General features: G+C 53.2%; 6 protein-coding genes across 6 annotated transcripts in view; 2 read left to right on the forward strand and 4 right to left on the reverse strand.

The window, feature by feature from the left end:
* Positions 1-2,925, forward strand: part of GLOTRDRAFT_112374 (cytochrome P450) — a 3,668-nt gene extending 743 nt beyond the window's left edge. The window contains exons 2-14 of the mRNA XM_007871732.1: positions 691-823; positions 882-900; positions 954-1,123; positions 1,181-1,335; positions 1,403-1,518; positions 1,570-1,688; positions 1,745-1,754; positions 1,808-1,997; positions 2,053-2,117; positions 2,182-2,198; positions 2,269-2,400; positions 2,465-2,608; positions 2,667-2,925. Of these exons, the coding sequence (XP_007869923.1) occupies positions 691-823; positions 882-900; positions 954-1,123; positions 1,181-1,335; positions 1,403-1,518; positions 1,570-1,688; positions 1,745-1,754; positions 1,808-1,997; positions 2,053-2,117; positions 2,182-2,198; positions 2,269-2,400; positions 2,465-2,608; positions 2,667-2,748 (1,352 nt within the window). The 3' untranslated portion in view covers positions 2,749-2,925. The remainder of the gene's footprint in view (positions 1-690; positions 824-881; positions 901-953; positions 1,124-1,180; positions 1,336-1,402; positions 1,519-1,569; positions 1,689-1,744; positions 1,755-1,807; positions 1,998-2,052; positions 2,118-2,181; positions 2,199-2,268; positions 2,401-2,464; positions 2,609-2,666) is intronic.
* A 352-nt stretch (positions 2,926-3,277) lies between these two features.
* GLOTRDRAFT_108036 (uncharacterized protein) lies at positions 3,278-4,884 on the reverse strand (the record flags this gene model as incomplete). The annotated part of the gene is made up of 7 exons (XM_007871733.1): positions 3,278-3,328; positions 3,498-3,598; positions 3,790-3,936; positions 4,055-4,184; positions 4,226-4,308; positions 4,378-4,479; positions 4,569-4,884. The coding sequence occupies 7 exons, from the start codon at positions 4,882-4,884 to the stop codon at positions 3,278-3,280; spliced, it is 930 nt and encodes a 309-aa protein (XP_007869924.1).
* Positions 4,885-5,915: 1,031 nt separating this feature from the next.
* On the reverse strand, positions 5,916-6,866 carry GLOTRDRAFT_123090 (uncharacterized protein; the record flags this gene model as incomplete). The annotated part of the gene is made up of 6 exons (XM_007871734.1): positions 6,741-6,866; positions 6,612-6,668; positions 6,543-6,563; positions 6,415-6,487; positions 5,954-6,348; positions 5,916-5,919 (listed from the first exon to the last, which is right to left on the reverse strand). The coding sequence occupies exons 1-6, from the start codon at positions 6,827-6,829 to the stop codon at positions 5,916-5,918; spliced, it is 639 nt and encodes a 212-aa protein (XP_007869925.1). The 5' UTR covers positions 6,830-6,866.
* Positions 6,867-7,212: 346 nt separating this feature from the next.
* On the reverse strand, positions 7,213-8,155 carry GLOTRDRAFT_123091 (uncharacterized protein; the record flags this gene model as incomplete). Its single annotated transcript, XM_007871735.1, has 4 exons — positions 7,213-7,436; positions 7,471-7,651; positions 7,852-7,899; positions 7,975-8,155. 4 exons carry the CDS (start codon positions 8,153-8,155, stop codon positions 7,319-7,321), a joined length of 528 nt encoding a protein of 175 aa, XP_007869926.1. The 3' UTR covers positions 7,213-7,318.
* A 1,958-nt stretch (positions 8,156-10,113) lies between these two features.
* On the forward strand, positions 10,114-11,845 carry GLOTRDRAFT_140904 (uncharacterized protein; the record flags this gene model as incomplete). Its single annotated transcript, XM_007871736.1, has 10 exons — positions 10,114-10,230; positions 10,288-10,379; positions 10,433-10,727; positions 10,776-10,797; positions 10,854-10,932; positions 10,986-11,162; positions 11,223-11,304; positions 11,365-11,443; positions 11,499-11,531; positions 11,582-11,845. Exons 2-10 carry the CDS (start codon positions 10,364-10,366, stop codon positions 11,843-11,845), a joined length of 1,047 nt encoding a protein of 348 aa, XP_007869927.1. The 5' UTR covers positions 10,114-10,230; positions 10,288-10,363.
* A 736-nt stretch (positions 11,846-12,581) lies between these two features.
* GLOTRDRAFT_21798 (O-methyltransferase) lies at positions 12,582-14,974 on the reverse strand (the record flags this gene model as incomplete). The annotated part of the gene is made up of 6 exons (XM_007871667.1): positions 12,582-12,692; positions 12,752-13,083; positions 13,142-13,362; positions 13,426-13,632; positions 14,443-14,747; positions 14,807-14,974. Coding segments are annotated over 6 exons (1,344 nt in total), but the record flags the coding sequence as incomplete, so codon positions are not given.
* Positions 14,975-17,706: the final 2,732 nt, after the last annotated feature.

The raw sequence follows: 17,706 nt of genomic DNA on the forward strand, positions 1-17,706 counted from the left end.
ACAGCCGCTTGCAGATCGATAGACCATCAATTCAGAAAACCACGTATAGTCGGAGTGGGTCGGAGTGGGTGCCAGGGACGTCGGAAGAAGGTAGAGAAGTCCAGATGGTCTGATTTCTGTCTCTCGGGGACTTGAAATTGCTTGTCCGACGTGGTCCGACTGTAAATGATTTTCAAAAAGTGGGCCCATCGATCTGCAAATGGCTGGAACGGATGGGTCGCCCGTCCTTCGAGACGCCTTGTGCCTTGTATGGGAAACCGCATTCGCTTCGCCCAGTCCGCGTGAGTTTAAAAGGTTCTCGTCCGTCTCTTCCATTTTCTTTTCTCTCTTTATACTAGTCTCTCTTGCCCTCTCTTATCTTGTCCCATCATATATAGCCCGCCCTGGCCCGCGTTCCCACTCGTTACACTCCTTTTTGTCTCCTGTAACAATAACGATGAATCCGGTCCTCTTCGCCTTGCTTGCCGGTATCCTTTGTACCGCGCTCTTTGTGAGGTCAAGATCGAAGACCAAACACCTCCCGCTTCCGCCTGGTCCGAAGCCGCTTCCCCTGGTCGGGAATGTTCTTGACATCCCGCTCAAGCAGATGTGGCTTGCTGCAACCGAATGGGCCAAACAGTATGGTATGACAAACTTCTGGATTACGACGATCTGAACTGACTTTGACTCACCGCGCTACTTCGCGTTCAGGCGACGTTGTATATGTCCACGTGTTTGGAGTCGCCCTGGTTTTCTTGAATACAACAGACGCAGCGTTCGACTTGATGGAGAAACGCGGCGCTATTTATTCCGACAAACCTCGTTTGGTCATGACCGGAGAGCTGTAAGTCCCAGTTTCAAGCCTGTAGTTCAGCCCCTCTGACCATAGTCATCTCGGACAGGTGCGGATGTGAAAGCATGGTGCGCGACTTGCATGGCCGCCCAGCCCACCCCGAGTAACCCACTTGTCTTAGGTTGCTTTCACGCGCTACGGCGACAAGATGCGCCGCTACCGCCGCCTATTCCAGCGCGCGTTCGGGCCCGCGAGCATCAAGACCTACTTCCCCCTCCTTGAGATGGAGAGCGCGCCTTTCCTCCGCCGCCTCATAACCACCCCCAAGAATTTCCCCCAACACATCCGACTGTGAGCTTCACGACACTATGACAGGAAATCGGGGTTGACACGAACGCTACTTTACAGCTACGCAGGCTCCTTGGTCCTGAACGTCATCTACGGATACCAGGTTACCACCCCCAACGACCCGAATCTCGTCCTCGCGGAGGAATGCGTCGACCTCCTCGCCAACCGCATCGCATCGGGCGGCGGAATCTGGCCCGTCGACGTCTTCCCCTTCCGTGCGTTCATTCATTTATCAACACGTTAGGCAGCCGTGATCTGATCTCGATCGATCGCCCACCGCAGTCCAGCACATGCCTGACTGGATGCCCGGCTCTGGCTTCCTGCGCAACGCCAAAATCTGGAAGGCGAAGATGGAGGAGTTCGTCGACAGGCCGTACTCGTATGTCAAGGAGCAGATGGTAACTTTTGTGCTGAACTGCGGTATGTCGTGATTGACAGTGTTATTGCAGGCCAAGGGAACTGCGGTTCCGTCCTTCTGCTCGACGCTGCTCGAACAGGACGGCAAGTCCGTGGACGAACAGGCCGAGAACGACATCAAATGGGCCGCCAACTCTATGTATTCCGGTGCGTACTCTCACCGCCTCGACACTCGCGCCGGAGCTGACGACATGCACTTCTAGCTGCCGGAGACACCGTAAGCGATTAAGATGACTTGCAGGGCCGTCCTCACATGCCACGCTTTCCCAGACTATCGCCACTATCTCCCACTTCATCCTCGCGATGATGCTACACCCCGAGGTCCTGCGCAAGGCCCAACAAGAGATCGACACCGTCATCGGCCGCGACCGGCTGCCCAACTGCAACGACCGGCCAAACCTCCCCTACATCGAAGCCATCATGCACGAGTGCCTACGCTGGGGTGTTCCCGTCCCGCTGGGTATGCACCCTTCTCGGTTCCGAATAACACGGTTCTGACATATCCATATCCCCAGGCCTGCCGCACCGACTGATGGAAGACGACGTGTACAGAGACATGTACCTTCCTCAGGGCGCGCTGGTACGTACCTTACCCCGGACCGTTCCAAAAATTCTGCCAGCTGACTATACATACGCATTCCCAGGTCTTTGCGAACATTTGGTAAGTCATCGTGCTGATAGGATCGCCCGTGGTATTCTAGAATTCGACGGAACTGACGCGGCGCTCCCAGGGCCATGCTCCGCGATGAAAAGCTCTACCCCAACCCGGACGCGTTCTACCCCGAACGCTTCCTGGAAAAGGTCGACGAGACGACCGAGCGCAAGCGCGACCCGCGAAACTACGTGTTCGGATTTGGCCGCCGGTGAGTAACGGGTTATATTTAGCGCTGGCGCCCGTGCACCTTGAAGTACTGACGTCCGCTACAGACGCTGCCCGGGTAATCATCTGGCGGACGCAGCTGTGTGGCTGCTCATCGCGTGCATGTGCGCGACGCTGGACATCACCAAGGCGGTGGACGACCACGGGAACGTCATCGAGCCCGACGTCAAGTTCGAGAACAGTGTCTTCCGGTTCGTGCATCCTGTAGTACACTTGCCTTCCCTCCAACACTAACTTCACCCAACCCAGCGGCCCCACCCCCTTCGTCTGCGACATCCGACCACGATCAGAGCAGGCCCTCAGGCTGATCAGCCAGGACCCTACAGCGTAAGCGCCTGGCTGCCCGCACGGACTATTCTTCTTTTCGGTAGAGCCAGTAGGTTATTCTCGTGTAATTCGCTTTGTGTTCTGCTCTCGTTGCCGTCAGCTTTGCGTGGTATTTAACCAAGTGTACATCCATATACTTTCCTCTACATTCGAGGCCACAATGAAGATTTTTTCGACTTCTGTGCGTAAAGGAGCTGTCGCCCATGATAACGAGCGCATCTCTATTCTGGCGGGCACGTTCCATGTGCGATACGTTGTGAAGCGGGAGGTGATTGGAATGCCACAACATAATCGAAGGATCCCGAGCCGTCGTTGCTTTCTTCACTGGCCCCGTGAAGGCTGTACCTATCGTCAGCTGCCGGAGAGTCTGTGCTTGTCCAAAAACAAGATCGTGAAGGTTACTCTAATAGACCACATAGTATCACACATGATAGAGGAGTCATACAGTATGTTTTAGGTACCATTACTAGAATAAGATGACAGAAGTTGTACCAAGAAATGCCGATAACGAGGGGACGAGAAATGGTGTGCACTCAGAAGTGATCACGGTTGAAGTCGGCATACGGATACTGAATCTTGAGTTGCTCGATAGCCCACCAGGCGGGGTTTACATACGAGAGGTGCGTGTTTCCGCATCATACCACCCCAGAGTGCAGGATGCCGACCATCCTGCCCTTGCCGTCGAAAATGAGCGAGCCAGAGTCGCCCCGGTCGGAGAAGGGCCCGGAAGTTTTGTCGTAGTTGTAGACAGACAGCGATCTCCCAAGACTCGACGCCAAGCGCGCTGGAAGTGTAGGCCTCTAGGCCTGAGAAGCGTCCCACGGTAAGGTCAGTGCTGTTTCTGACTTCCATGACTGCAGGCCTCGCCATTGCTCCTGGGAGCCGGCCATTGATCCTCATCTGACGATCGTGGGGGTACTTAAACGGTGTTTCGCCATGGTTGCGCGAATAGTGCAGGTTCTTCAATCACTGGCGGGTGGATGTGGCCCCTAAAGATATACTTTATCAGGCAAGGCGATTGTAAGAAAGATGAGGCATAGCGCACCTAGGTCGACAACATTACCCTTAAAGTGGCCCCTGAAGCGCTCCGCATCAACTACGAATGTGCCGATGTCCCTGGTGTAGCGATACCCGACAACAGAGATCGCGGGGGCCCAATCAACATGGCCAATGTTTCGATGCTCAAGATCACCTCATTGAGTTTTGACTTCTTCGCCGAAACCCTCGAGAATGGCCTTGTCCTTCTTTGTCGTGGCCAACCGCGCGGACTTGATCACCATAGACTCCGTGAATGTGGCCTTTCTCCTCACGCCCCAGCTTTGCCTGCAACACCGCAATATCATCTGCAAGGTCGTCGACTCCGCCGCCAAGGTCGGCAACGGCTTTCTCAATCTCTTTTAGGCCACTGCGGAAGCGTCGGGCGCTGGCAAGTCGCACACGCTGACGAGGTGTACCGAGCCAGTAGGATCTTGGCGGAGAACGTGACAATTACTGACACTAAGGACGCTCGAACTGGGCTCGCCAGATCTAGTCTTGTTCTCATGGAAAACAAAGGCGACACTCCCTTGAGCATCTTCGTCCTCCATCTTCACGATAGTGATGGGCATGCCGATGCTGAGTGTCAAGAATCGACGGACATGGTAGATAGGCTTCATGTCGTCGGTGGCGCACAAAAGAGCACAACCAGCCAGGGTCTCTGAGACTCCCTCAAACCACTCTACGACAGCGCGGTGCACTTCGTTTTCCTCGAGGAGAGCAAGGATGTCCGGGGAAGCGAGGTGGGCAAACTCCGGGGTGGAGCCAGGATGAGTCGCGATCCAAGACAGCCCTGGTGATCCTCACCGTGGGTCATAAAGCAAGCTGCATGGATGGCAGCATAGCGTATCTTTGTGTCCTTCAAGATGGTGCTGATCTTTGGCGCCACACTATGCCATACGGGATTAAGCGGTGTATTAAAGACACCGTGTGCCGTCCTTGTAGGCATGGTTTGGATTCGGCCTTCGGGACGACGAAACCGGCAGGTAAGGTAGTTGGGACCTGTAGAGGAGCTCGGGAGGGTTTGGAGAGACCCCGTTGTTCTCTCCCACTCCGAGGGATGGTACAGGGGCGCCGCGATCTCGGTAGATGCATCGTTCAACATTGGTGAGGCAAGGAACCTCTCGGGCTCAACGCTATGCATGCAATGCTGGGCGAATAGAGACTGGTTCAAGTGGTAAGTGGTAAGTGCAGAACAAAGAAGACGACTCACTTAGGAGCTCAGGTTGTACCCTCATTAGGAGGGAGGTCAATTACGCATCTAGGCAACAGCCGAAGCGTCCCCCGACGTCGGCAGCTGCCCCGTCAACACTACGTCTATACACCGTCGAAATAAACCAGACAGTTCGAATACAATATGCGCGTTTATCCTCGAGCGTCTGTTGCCTCGCGTACGGTACAACGAGTCACGGTAGATACATCGACTATATACAACTTCCGCGTCATCTAATACCCGATGCGTCCGCCTACGGCGGCCCCCTCCCATCGCGCGCGAGCTCGCAAGCTCGATCCAATCCCGGAAATCCAGTCTGACGTTAGTACACAACGAATTCAAGTCGTCTTAGGCTCGACGGACCCTAGGCTGTCTAGCCTGACGTGGCGACTCACTTTTGCCGACCATCCTCTCCCCGGCCAAAAAGGGAGGCATTTCAATGTGACTACGAGAGACTACTTCCGAATAGAATGCGTTTGCCAACGATCCAGTCACCGATGCGAAAATGACTTCCTGTTCGAACGATACTACATAGTACATCCAGGATCCCGATATCCTACAGTGGCCAGGCGCGTATACGTACATCCACAAAGCAGAGAGCAGCAACCTAGGGCTACATATATATAGGATAAATTATTGAGAGACCAGGTCGAGAGCGATCGCCCTGTTCCGCAAGCGAGCATTCAGCTATAAAACATCATGAGATACAACCAACACGACGTACCACGCTTGACAATGCTCGTGGTGGGTGGACGCCTCACCGTCCCTTGGAAATTCTGCTCCGCATAGGGTACAGCGTTCGCAAATCAAATCATCTTGATGCCTCTTGCGAGCATCTTTTCTGGATAGCTCTTTGCCACAGCGCTGGCAAGGGTACTTGGTGCCAAAGTGTTTTTTGGACTCGAGGTGGCGCTTTAAAGCGCTCACCTGCAGAACGTGGCAGCATTCCGGCATGACGCACCGAATATGGTCCGTGGTGCACTTTTTACCATACTCCTTCTTGATGTGCGAGGCGACGTGGTCGTACACGGAGGCGCCGTCCTCCGAAACGAACGCGCCGCAGCCGTCTGTTCCCCCGCATACCAGCTTCGGCACACCGTCGATGGGGTCAGCGAAATCGAACTTGATGGCCAGTTCCACCGTCGGCTGCTTGGACTTGGGTTTGGCTTTATTGCAATGGATAGTATGATTTTTTTCCAAACGCGGTCGTTTGGTAGGAATATTGGAAGTTTGAACAGGCGGAGGTCGGGCGAGGACCCGCTTGGCAAGGGGGCGCTTCTTCCGGTGGTTGTCGGCCATTGGAGGGTTTAGAGAAGACTCGGACTCGAGTGCATCTGACGCTGGTATTATCGGGGGCTAGATACAGAGCGTAGTGGCGCTCAACTTAGATAATGTAATATGCTCTCATGAACCAAGACTTACGGCTGGCATCAAAAGCGAAGGATCGATACCGAAATCTACAGATGGTGCAGACGTTGCGTCATGCACCATAGAGCTAGCGATGACGTTTTCAAAAGCAGGTCTATGTCTGATATGAGACGTTCACATACAACGTGAAGGTTTGTTGCAAGCTAGGAGAAGGTCAGAACCGTGTCGCCTCCAAAAACTGCATGACAAACCTATTCCGGCACTCAACGCCGAACCGCCTCATACCAGATGTACCATCGACGCCATCGCTACAGATGAGTGAGTAAATATCAGCATCATGAACATGAAGGGCACATCGATCATGGCTGGACAACACGCACGACGGTTGATTATAATTCGGATGGGCAGCATCACCGATCGCTAGAGACCCGGTGTTTTCATCCACGATTGGCCATGTCGAGCTTGCCATGAAGAAGCTTTGAAGTTGAAGTATCGGTTGTGGGTAGCTTTGTTAGAAGATCGCCGGTGATAGAGGAAGGCGTCGCTATAGATGGAGGAAGGAGAGCGAAGAATGGGCCCCTTTTATACCCCAAGCGGAAAAGCTGTGCTGAATTATAAGGTTTGCCGTTCAACAAAGTCACGGACACCGCGACACCAAGACGCGCGAGAAAAAGTGTGACTGGGACGCGCGCGCGCGAGAGGACGCGACGCGACTTGCCTTTGGTCCGCGCCATCACCATCCCATCGATGGCCCTGCACCCCCGGCAACGCGGCCTGGTATCCTCCTGCTGGAACAGTTTCAGATAGATGCGCCTCTTAAACACGACAGAGCAGCTCACCTTGGCCTACGCTTAGAGCTCTCCTCACCCCGTCACGACGCCACCAAGACCAGGGTGCCACAACACCCATATACGTACCCAGAACGCCACCGCTTAATTGGAGCACAGGATATTAGAACCTACCTGTTCACAGCATAGAAAGGTTTCTTCAGACCATCCGTGATATTGGACGATGTTCGTCCAAGGCCCACTGAGAACTTCACGTCCAACTGCCCGCGCTTCCTCTGTCGACTATTCCTGCTGGAATCGCGCCACCCCACGCGCTACTCACCCGCACCATCTCTGCGATATCTCTGTTGCCTCAAGTGTGGTCGTTGCCACCAGGGGTTTGGGTTGTCCTGAGCGTCTGTGTGGCGCTTCCTGCTTTGACGTACCCTCTACCAACATCGCGAGGTCCCTCAACACAGCGTCGCTCGATTCACCGGAGGCCGCGCCCGGGTTTGGACTGCCATCTGCGTTGAACAATCCACGACGACGTGCTCATCGACACCATAGCCCCGCTCGACAGAACCTTACCGTTTCACCAGTCCTCCCCAGCTGCAGTTGCGGCGGCTTCGGCGACACTGGCGGCCACGCTCCACAGCGAAGTCTTACAAGGGACGTCCTTTGCTGACCTATCGGTGGCACCGTCGCTGCTCACAATCGCACATACCTCTGTCTACGTTTGCCGGCACGATCTCGACGGCGACACATGCGGGCGCTGCGGACGAGCCAACCGGAGAGGATAGATCAAAGTGTTCACCGCTCGAGCACGGGCAGGATGGTGGCCACTCACCGTGCGTATAGGTATGTGTATAACGGGCTTGACATGGATCTGTGATACAAGGGGTATGCCACAGCATGAACGTTGTACGCTTGGACGCCCGCGAAGGATCGGGTAGCTGCCGTACGCATTGCTCGGCTCGCAGTAGAGCATCTGCAAGCAAGTTGCCTTCTGGCGCTTGGGGTACGTTCATGGGGGGCACGCCGGTATTTCAGCAGCATCCTGCAATCAGACTTCCAGCGCTCGCGACGTACGCATCATGACCGTTAGCCTTACCCCCGTGATGTCTTGCGTACGGTCATTCGGGTAGACGGCCCATTTCAGCGTGCCTGCAACTCAACAATCAACTGGCCTGACTTCCCACCTTCGCGCGTAGACATTCAATAAGCGGTGTCATGGTGTACGCGGGGGCAAGTGTCTAAGGTTCAGCTTTCAGCTCTTATAAATAACGCCAAACGATTTAACTTGCCTGGGCATCTTGGGCACATATCAATGACTCTGAGTCTCAGATTCGTTGGGTTGCAGTTAATATGTTTGCTTTGCGGCACTCAGGCTCTGCTAACAGCCGGAAGAGCACACATTGGTTCCATAGGTCCTCCACATTGTTCGTGTCTTAAGACAATGGACTCAATCGTAACAGCCGGACAGGCTATGGGCATCATCGCGCATATATTCACTGTCACAGCCATAGGTAAGATACATTGTTTTGTTCTTGGACGTTTGGCAATATCGATCACACCTCTATTTACAGTCCGAGCGGACGTCTCACCTTGAAAGACTGTGAAATCAGCTTTTTCGACGGGCGGGCGAGATTCGAAGACCATGTCTCGAGGCTAATCCTGCTTTGGTTCTGGGGTATGGTCGCTTCACGATCACTGCAGAGGTGCTACTGTCGAGTTCATGCAATGCAGACGCCGGCAGAGCAACTCCAGCAGCGAACTCGTATCTCCAGGCGCTTACGACGAGTCTCCGTGATATATGCATATTGAGTATTGCCGTATATTCTCGGTGGTTCTCAAGAGTGATGTTGTCGTTCCTTGGGCGACGCAAGGTAAGCCCTGATAGTCATTTCAATCAGGAGCATCTGCACATACCTAGTTGATGGCGTCTCATCCTCGTCGAGGATGCCTCGCCGTTCAAAGGCTCTCCTTCCCAAAATAAAACGAGTCTTTTCCCGCCGAGCTTCGGAGGTTGTAGCGGCATTTTCTTCTGGTTGAGAGGCCTCCACAATATTGATGACCACTCCATGCTGCCAGAGCGACAGACCAGCAACGCTCTGAGAACCTGTGTTGAGAACACGTATGCCAAAATTTTCTCCAGCACCAGAGAGCAAGACTAATCATGTTGTCGACATCGTCTGATGGCAGTCGCCGATCCTTCCAGCAACAATACTTATAGATGGGGACGTTTGGGATATGTGGGCGTGTGGCGAACGATGCGCCGACTTTGCTTCGAAAAGAGCCTGAGTTTACTGTACGATTCAATCGGATGTTTTCCGGCGGTCGCCACTTGATGGCGTGCTTGTGCCACACGTGCCGCGGGTACGCCACATCGCCACCGTGACACTGACAGCCCGACTAACTGTGACCACATCTCGCAGTGTGGCTTCGAATTCCCAAGACCGAGTTAACGATCCATATGGCTCTCAAGGCGGAACATCACAGCAACGCTGCAAATGAGCGTGCAAATCCTTTTCAAGCTCGTTATGAGCATAGATTGTCCGACCCGAGCTTTTCTGTCATACTAGTAAGCTTACCAGGCCTACTATTCAGTAGGAAGACTATGATTTGGAGGCAGTACTGCAGATTGTCCTTACGGAAAACGCGCACATCAGTACCTGAGACTGAATCACAGCTATGCAAACCTTATGCCATGGCGCCTCCGCACTGGCAGCTGTGATGGCAGCGGGATGTCTCGTACCTGATCTTGGCTCACTAATGTGCGCACTTTTGAGTTCCTCGAAGCCTGATACGTTCCAAGTGTCGATGGATTGACACCCCAAGAGAATGAAAGGGCATCAATGGCTACTATCCTCGGTGTAGTTACGACGCCGCTGTGATAGGCGCCTACGTACCTATCTTCACAGCTTCGAAATGACAAGGTTCAATCCATAGCTCATGGCATTCAATAAGCTACATACGACCCATCTATAGTTAGATGACGGATCATGTCTAGAGGCGGTCTACTATATACTGGTCGCCCTTGTACCAGGGCGCTCGAGGCGACGTTACCCCTTCTTCAACGATGGCGACGCTCACATACTCCCAGGTGCGTCTCATGGACAATGTCACCACAACAGCGGCTGAGGATTGCTGTCCCGGATAGGCTAATATCCTTCAGTTATGGGCGCGTATTTTACGTTCGCTGCTGAGCACAGAGCTCTGACTCTCCTAATCAGTTCATGACCCTGCTTTATGGTATAAACTTTACCACCCCATGTGGAGTGTCTCATGCTAATCCTTTCATACAGGCGCATACGTTATATTATTTGGCCTATGCATGCGCGCAGTCTTCTCTAGGGGACAGAACGTCACTCGGATCAACAAACGATTCATATCCATCACCGTGGTTCTCTTCATCCTCTCGACAGCCCAAACAATATGTCTACTCATGCTTACGTTGCTTACTCTGAGCTACGATCAATACTTCATCCCTCGGGCTAACCGCGCATTATTACCTGAGCCAATAATCAAGAAGCTCCAAAGCGATCAGAATATCTTGAACCTGTATCAATCACTTAGTGACTCTATGATCGCGACGACCAAGTACGTCTCATGCAAGCTTATCTATTGTTTAATGCTGAATGAATGCAGCTTAATCGCGGACGGACTTCTAGTAAGTAGTATCTCTCGTCTGCCTATCACCCTGAGTAATCCTCATGATCTACACAGATTTGGAGATGCTTCATCATCTGGAATCGCCGTGTCTCGGTCATCGTCCTCCCGAGCATCATCCTCATGGTAGGCACCGGTAAGCTTTAGCATTACAGATCCAGTCCCTCCGACTAAACATGCTTTCACAAGCCTGCGGATACGCGGTTTCCGGAGTCGACGTCTTCTGGTACCTCCGGAAACGGAACCACCCAACCTTAATGAATGCAGAACCAATATGGTCTCGGTTGCAACACTACGAGATAATCTTTACGAAAGGCTTTCTGATTAGCTCTGCCGTGACAAATATGTCGATGAGCATCCTGATAGGTTTGTTCTTAAGCGTGATCGTCTGTAGCAAATCTTTCATGACCCTTATCTGGCGTTCAGCGTCGCGAATATGGTGGATCATCAGAAAACAGTTGGCCTACCGAAGAACCGCCAGACGATACATGCGATTGGTATACCTCATGTACGTCTACTTATTCAAGCGTATTCGTTTTACGACGCAATAACAACCGCCGCCGAGCAGCACGGAATCGGGCGCAGTATACTCTGTGTCCCTCCTACTCTCTGGTATCTTGTACTCGGCTGGGTACGATGTAGCTGGGGTAAGTCTGCAGTACTTCTCCGCGCATTTCATTTCTGATACATCCCCGTGAACAGTCGGTGGTCATGGGTTTCCAATATCAGCTTGTCGTGCGTACCGCTTCTCGGCGTCGTGGCACCACAATTTACCTTGCTCGCAGGGAATCTTTCCGACAATGATTATCGTCCTTGTGGCCCTCGGAAAGTCTGTTGAGCAAACAGAGGATTGCGGCCCGCCTGAACCCATCCGCTTTGCCACTAATCCGGATCGTAGGGTCCCAACTCGAAGGGTCGAGAGTGACCGCTACGAGGATGACGAGAAGAGTTTGGATAGCCGGAGTGTGGCCGTAGTAGAAATTCGAGTGGGATCAGAGTACGACCGTCAAAGAGTAGACGGAGACTCGAGCACTAGTTTGACGGTTTAGCATTGTCAAGTGACTCAGGATCCCCACATTTTATGGCGGATCTGAGCCTATCGTCCTCACTCCATCATCTTCGGACGGGGTGGTGTCGTCAATATCAACTTGGGCTAGACGTTTGCGAGTGAAAGTAGAACTTGTACGAATACAACATGTGTATATAGGTGTAATAAACGCGATTGCAACAGGCCTCCAGAATTGCTTCCGTTCCTCGACATGCTCGGCACAATGCACTGTCGTCTCTTCCACTATCATGACGCCTCAGCAACAATGGATAGAAGGTATCCTACGGTATATATACAAAACGTCCCCGTAAAATACACTAAAAGAAACCATACAAACAACATAATCGACATTCTCTACTCGAAGTCGCCTATAAGCCACCCCAGAAGGCCTCCATCTCCGCCCCACCCTCCTCCTCCCTCCCCATCCTCAACTCCCTCACGTCGACACAACTGACCACCTTCCTCCTTCTCGCCCTCTTCCTCTCCTTCTCTCTTTCCTTCTCCCTCTCAAACTCCTCCACACGGCTCTTGTACGCGAACCCAAGCCAGTCATCGAACTCGAAATCGAAATCGACCGCATCAGGCAGGTAGACCCTGCTCCCAAAGGTATCGCCCATGCTCGGCGCAGACAGCCACCGCGCCTCCTCTGCGGCTCTCTGCTTCGCGTGCGCGCGCTCCTCCTGCTCGGCAACAAGTGTGGCTTGGGGTATATCGCACGGCTCGGCAATAACGCAGCCAAACAGGCTTCCCTCAGCCCGGCTCATCTTCTGAGCTTTCCAGCCCGCGCTTTCTAGGAGCGTGATCATCTCCCGCAACGTCCTCTCCTGACTGTTAAACATACAGCGCATCTATTCCATAAATCAGCAAACACCTCTCGCAGTATCAGATCGTTCTCACTTCTACTCACCGTCAAATCCATCCAATACGCATTCGCACTTGCCTTGCCGAGGTTACTCAACAGCGGCGCCCTCCAACTCGGCAAGCGTCTCTCCACCAAGCCCCCCTCGTCCTCCTCCGCTCCTTGCTCTCTCAGATCTTCACAAGCCAAGGGAAGCACATGGTCGGCAACTACCAGCCTCGTCTTCCGCCTGCCCACCCCATCCGAGTCCACAGCCACTCTCCTGAGATTGAGCAGTATCTTCCTCGCATACTCATCTGGCCAATCATGCATGATGACCCTCAGCAGGAACACTGCAGGACTCGCCTGCAGGGCAGGTTGCGGCCTGAAAAAGTCATGAGCTATCGGGGCCGCATCAGTCTCATATACCCCGCCATAATCGAAACAGGGGTGTCATACCCATAAACGTGACCCTCCCACCATCCAACAACTCCGGCGCCCTCTCTCTCCACGCCTCCTCCCCCATCTTCACCACCCCCACCCGATCCTGCACCATAAACCTCAACCCCTCGAATTTCCTCGCAAGCAGCAAACTCGTACTCCCGATCCCACCTCCCACGTCCACGACAAGCGCGCCCTCCGGCAGTGTATGCCACGGAAACGCTGACGTCGAATTGAGCCTTGATAACCACCAAGGAGCACCAGACTCACCCAAAACTCCGCCACCACCCAGGTCCTCCCACCCCCCGCTCCCCGTCATTGCACACCCAAACCTTCTCATCCGGCCCTCATTCCCCTTCTCCTCCAACCACGCAAAGAACTCTTTCTCCGTCCGGAACGCCGTATTGAACGGCGAATGTGTCGGCAAGTTGCTCAGGTGCACACTTGGGGGTGGCGCAGGCGCAGGTGAACCAAGCGCAAAGTTCAATGACAGCGAAGTAAGCGACGGTCTGGGTGACAGCGAGCCTTTCGGCGAAAGTGAGTTGAACGATTGCTTCGGCGAGAGCATACGCGTAGGCGAGGGCGATCGCAGGTCCGACGGCTTGCGCGAATGCGAGTGCCTGGACATCACGGGACTCGATGGCAGGAAAGACCTTGGATGCTGCCGCAGCGCAACTGGACTCGCCGGACAGTGATAATCCATAGCATTCAGCCGCGACGCGATCGGACTGGATGGCTGATAATCGCCGGTACTAACTTTGTTTGACGGCCTCTTAGCGTGCCTCGACACCGTTGGCGATGGAGGGCTCCATGGAGGTGCGAGGACAGATGTCGGTGGGATCGCCAACGGACTAGGCGACCGACCGCGGGAGCCAGCATTCCTGGTCATGTGCGCTGGAGCGCCCGAAGGTTCAATATTCGTCCATAGGTCAAGCCCCGCACCCCCAACCATGCCGAAATGTTCCCCAAGGCCAGTCTCGCTCAGGGGACTCCGAATACACCCGCCGCCCTGGCCACCCATGAGATCAGGCTCCGAAGGGAGTGAACCACGCCGGGGAGACTCAACACCAGCTATAGGCGCCGCAGGACCAAGGATAGAGAAGGAGGGGGAAAGGGGACTAGGACTGGGTACTCTGGTCGCTGGTGACTGAGGCGGAAAGAGGCCTTGAGCAGGAGGAGGATGAGCTGCGATTGAGTCGAGAGCAGGAGGGAGGAACGTGTCCGTCATCCACGCCGACGCTTTGAAGAGTTCATCGGAGCTGGTATAAAGCGACCTATAAGTGATTCCCAACAAGGAGAAGGGATGTAGATCCTACCACATAGCGACGAAGGCAGCAACGCCTTTCGTTCCCTCGTATTTCTTTTCTGGGTTCGCCAGAATATCTTGCCACGATTTACCCGTGTCCATAGCGCTGCTTACACGATTTATGGCGAAGGTATCCGCCGTGACTTCGGTAAGTAGGTGGTGTGTTGCCAAGAGACGAAGGATGTGTGAGAGTTTCCCGACATCGCAGCCAATCTTTGCTGCAATATCCTCAACATGCATGCCCTTGCGCCCCGCGTCACGGAGTATCTCTACCGTATGTGAAGCTTCGAAGAACCGGAGGCAAGACGGTAGATGATACTGAAGTGAACCGAGGGGTCAGACCTATTGACGGAACAATCGAAGAACAGTGAACTCACTCCCATGCTTGCATCGCAGAGAGTTAAGAATGGTACTTGTACCATGACCCCGATCTGGCCACAAGCTGCGACTATCTTTTTCACGGCGCTGGCTACATCCGGGTGAGCGGTCAGCTTCTCTGACGGACTCTGAGGATCATATGGCTCAGAGAGGCTAGGGAAATCGACGAGGCGCCGTTCATCGAAGTCCGAATGAAGGGTCCTCGATGAGCCTCCGCCGGGAGAAAACGGAGAGTCCAGTTGTATCTGAAGAGTCGGGAAACTGCCCTGAACGGGTGATATGGGTTCCAGCGGGGTTATAGGAAACTCGGGAGAGAACGTTGGGCTCGACGGCCTCGACGAGTCGAACGACGTCGAAGTCGAGTAGTACGAACTCTCGCTCGACGCAGGCGACGGGGAACGCCAGTAGGGGTTGTGGGCGTCGTCGTCAAGCCCGTATGTCCTGTTATACGATGAGTAGACGCGTTCGATGTCGGCTATCGCGTCGCCGACGATGGCGTGCAGGGCGCGCAGGTCGACGAGGGTCATTGAGGGGGCTACAAATGGCACGAAGGGGGTCGAGGTATAAGGGGAAGCGTGTATGCATAGCGGAATCGAGGTATAGTCAATCTTCCTGAAAGAGATACAATGAGATGCAGACGATTGACGTGAATGTAAGAAGTTCACTACAAGTCAAATCTACCTGGAATGGTTGCCCGCCTACTGCTTTGGGCTACTTTTCGCTTGCCGAAGTGAAGCACAGTCGCGATACGGGTCCGCGTCTCTCGCACTTACTGATGCGAGCCATTCTACGCTGGCAATGTAAAACGCGTTCACCAGACAGATTGGTAAATTAGGAGGGGTTTTATCCCTACTACACTCTGAGGGACATCGCGACAAAGTGAGCAGCTGTGAGCAGGTGCAAGTGTATAATTAGCGCCCAAGTTCGATCGGTATTCCCAATCAAGGACGCTGTGGCTGAGGGCATCTCCCAAGCTACACCAAACAAAGTGCGGTGGCGGGTGGCGTCTCCTGTGAGCATCTACCCATGGGGCCCTGGGAGCGTTTATTATGTTTCTCTGGAAGAATATACCCGTGGAGTACTGTTAGCAAACAATTCCTTCCATTGGAATTTGGAATGTTGTAAAGGCCGCCGACATATCGCTGGATTCCGTCCGCTACTTAAAACGGCCTTCACTTGCGGATGCAGAGACAACCTTGGTGCCAAACAAAGTCTTTCTGACAGTAACAAGGTCTTTGGATTTATGTTGAGGAGTAGTTATTGTGCTATGAATATTACCAGCATTTCTTTGTACACCACAGACAGCCCAAAGCTTACGCGCCGTGCATAGCTGCAAGGAATAGTACGAGCTCTTCGGGAGGGAAGGACATGTTCGTCTACGTATCCAAAAATTCCGGTGTAGGCTCAGAAGGAAAGTCTTGTATTGCGGGCTCGACAGCAATTCTGGGCGCTGGAAGGAGGACTCAATCACTCCAGACAGTGAGTGGGGTTCGATTCATCAGCGGCGGAGCAAAGGAGAGAGGGAATGTACGCTGAAACTTGAGAGGTACGATTCCTTTTTTGACATATCCTTCGAATAAGGATGGAGTCCATGTCAAGTAGTACCTCCCGAACTTCACTAACTCAAGCCACAGCCATATGTTGTCAGAGGCGCATAAGCCGAGGTCGGTCTGTAAGCCCGACGCGGCATGTGGTCCTGCCATGCTTCACTTCCTTCTCCGAGTCGGACCAATTTGGCGTACGGCTTCTTCCTCGCGTTCCTTAAACGGATAATCCAGTCCTTTGCGTATTGCATGGTTTTATCTACTATCATTGAGGGGGTTCTGCAAAAAGTATCGAATTCGGCCTGTAGCATTCCACACACTTGACGGATTCTTATCGGATCTTCCGCATATTGTGTGTAACTTAGTGATGAACGTCCTCATTATTTTTATGCATTTTTATGCAGCCTGTGGAACGTAGGAGAGAGATGCCGGTTCATGTAGGGGGTTCTGCAAAAAGGCGTCACATGCGGTCACAGTGGGATCTCGCCGCGAGCGATGTCACGCTTTTGTCACGATATGGGCCCGGGAGATGTGCAAAGTTGCCTCTCTATCTCGACACGCTCGCTATTTACTCTATCGGGCTGGTGTATTGTACTGTAGACGGCATATTCATGATATCCCAAGCCATTCTGCTGCAGTCCGTTGAGAGCATCACGAGAGATCTAGTGGACACTGTTCCTTTCCCATGGCCTACAGGACCCGTTTTCTCTCCCTCTCTTCAACCACAGCAGATATTCCCATTCTGACTTGGCAGAGGGTCTATTCTAGTGTATATATACCTTCCTGAGCTTACCCAACATTTTTTGGTTGAGTATGGAATGAGATATAAGGGGGTGAGGGGGTTCTGCAAATTTTACAGAACCCCCTCAATCAGTGATGGGCTTAACCGTGGTCAAACCGGGTTAAACTGATTTGACCGCGGTTTGACTGTTTTAACCTTAACGGCGGTCAAGGTTAATGCGTGAAAGTCACGTGAACGCATTGCGACTTCACGGACACGAAGTAAACGAGAACTAAGATATTATACATGAAGATAGGAACTATGTACTATAATGAAGATAATGAGGATTATACTATGCTGTCTAATAGATCAATAGCAGGAAAACTTATGCATTCATTACCTCCTGGTATTGCAATTCAAGATCTAAGTTGTCTTGTCCTCGGGACCAGAGTTCAGTCAGGGTTTGAAAGGTTTCCGTACCAGAGGAGTAGAGAAAAAGATTCCGCAAGAGCCACACCTCATTTCGAGGGATACTAGCAGGCTCTGCAGCCGGGGCGGCAGTGCGCGGAGGAGTGGCTTCCGGTAGATTGAAATCATTGCTGACGGCGCCTTGTACAAGCTCGTCGACGAGCTT

Source organism: Gloeophyllum trabeum, assembly GCF_000344685.1.
Source record: "Gloeophyllum trabeum ATCC 11539 unplaced genomic scaffold GLOTRscaffold_00015, whole genome shotgun sequence".
Lineage (NCBI taxonomy): Eukaryota > Fungi > Basidiomycota > Agaricomycetes > Gloeophyllales > Gloeophyllaceae > Gloeophyllum > Gloeophyllum trabeum.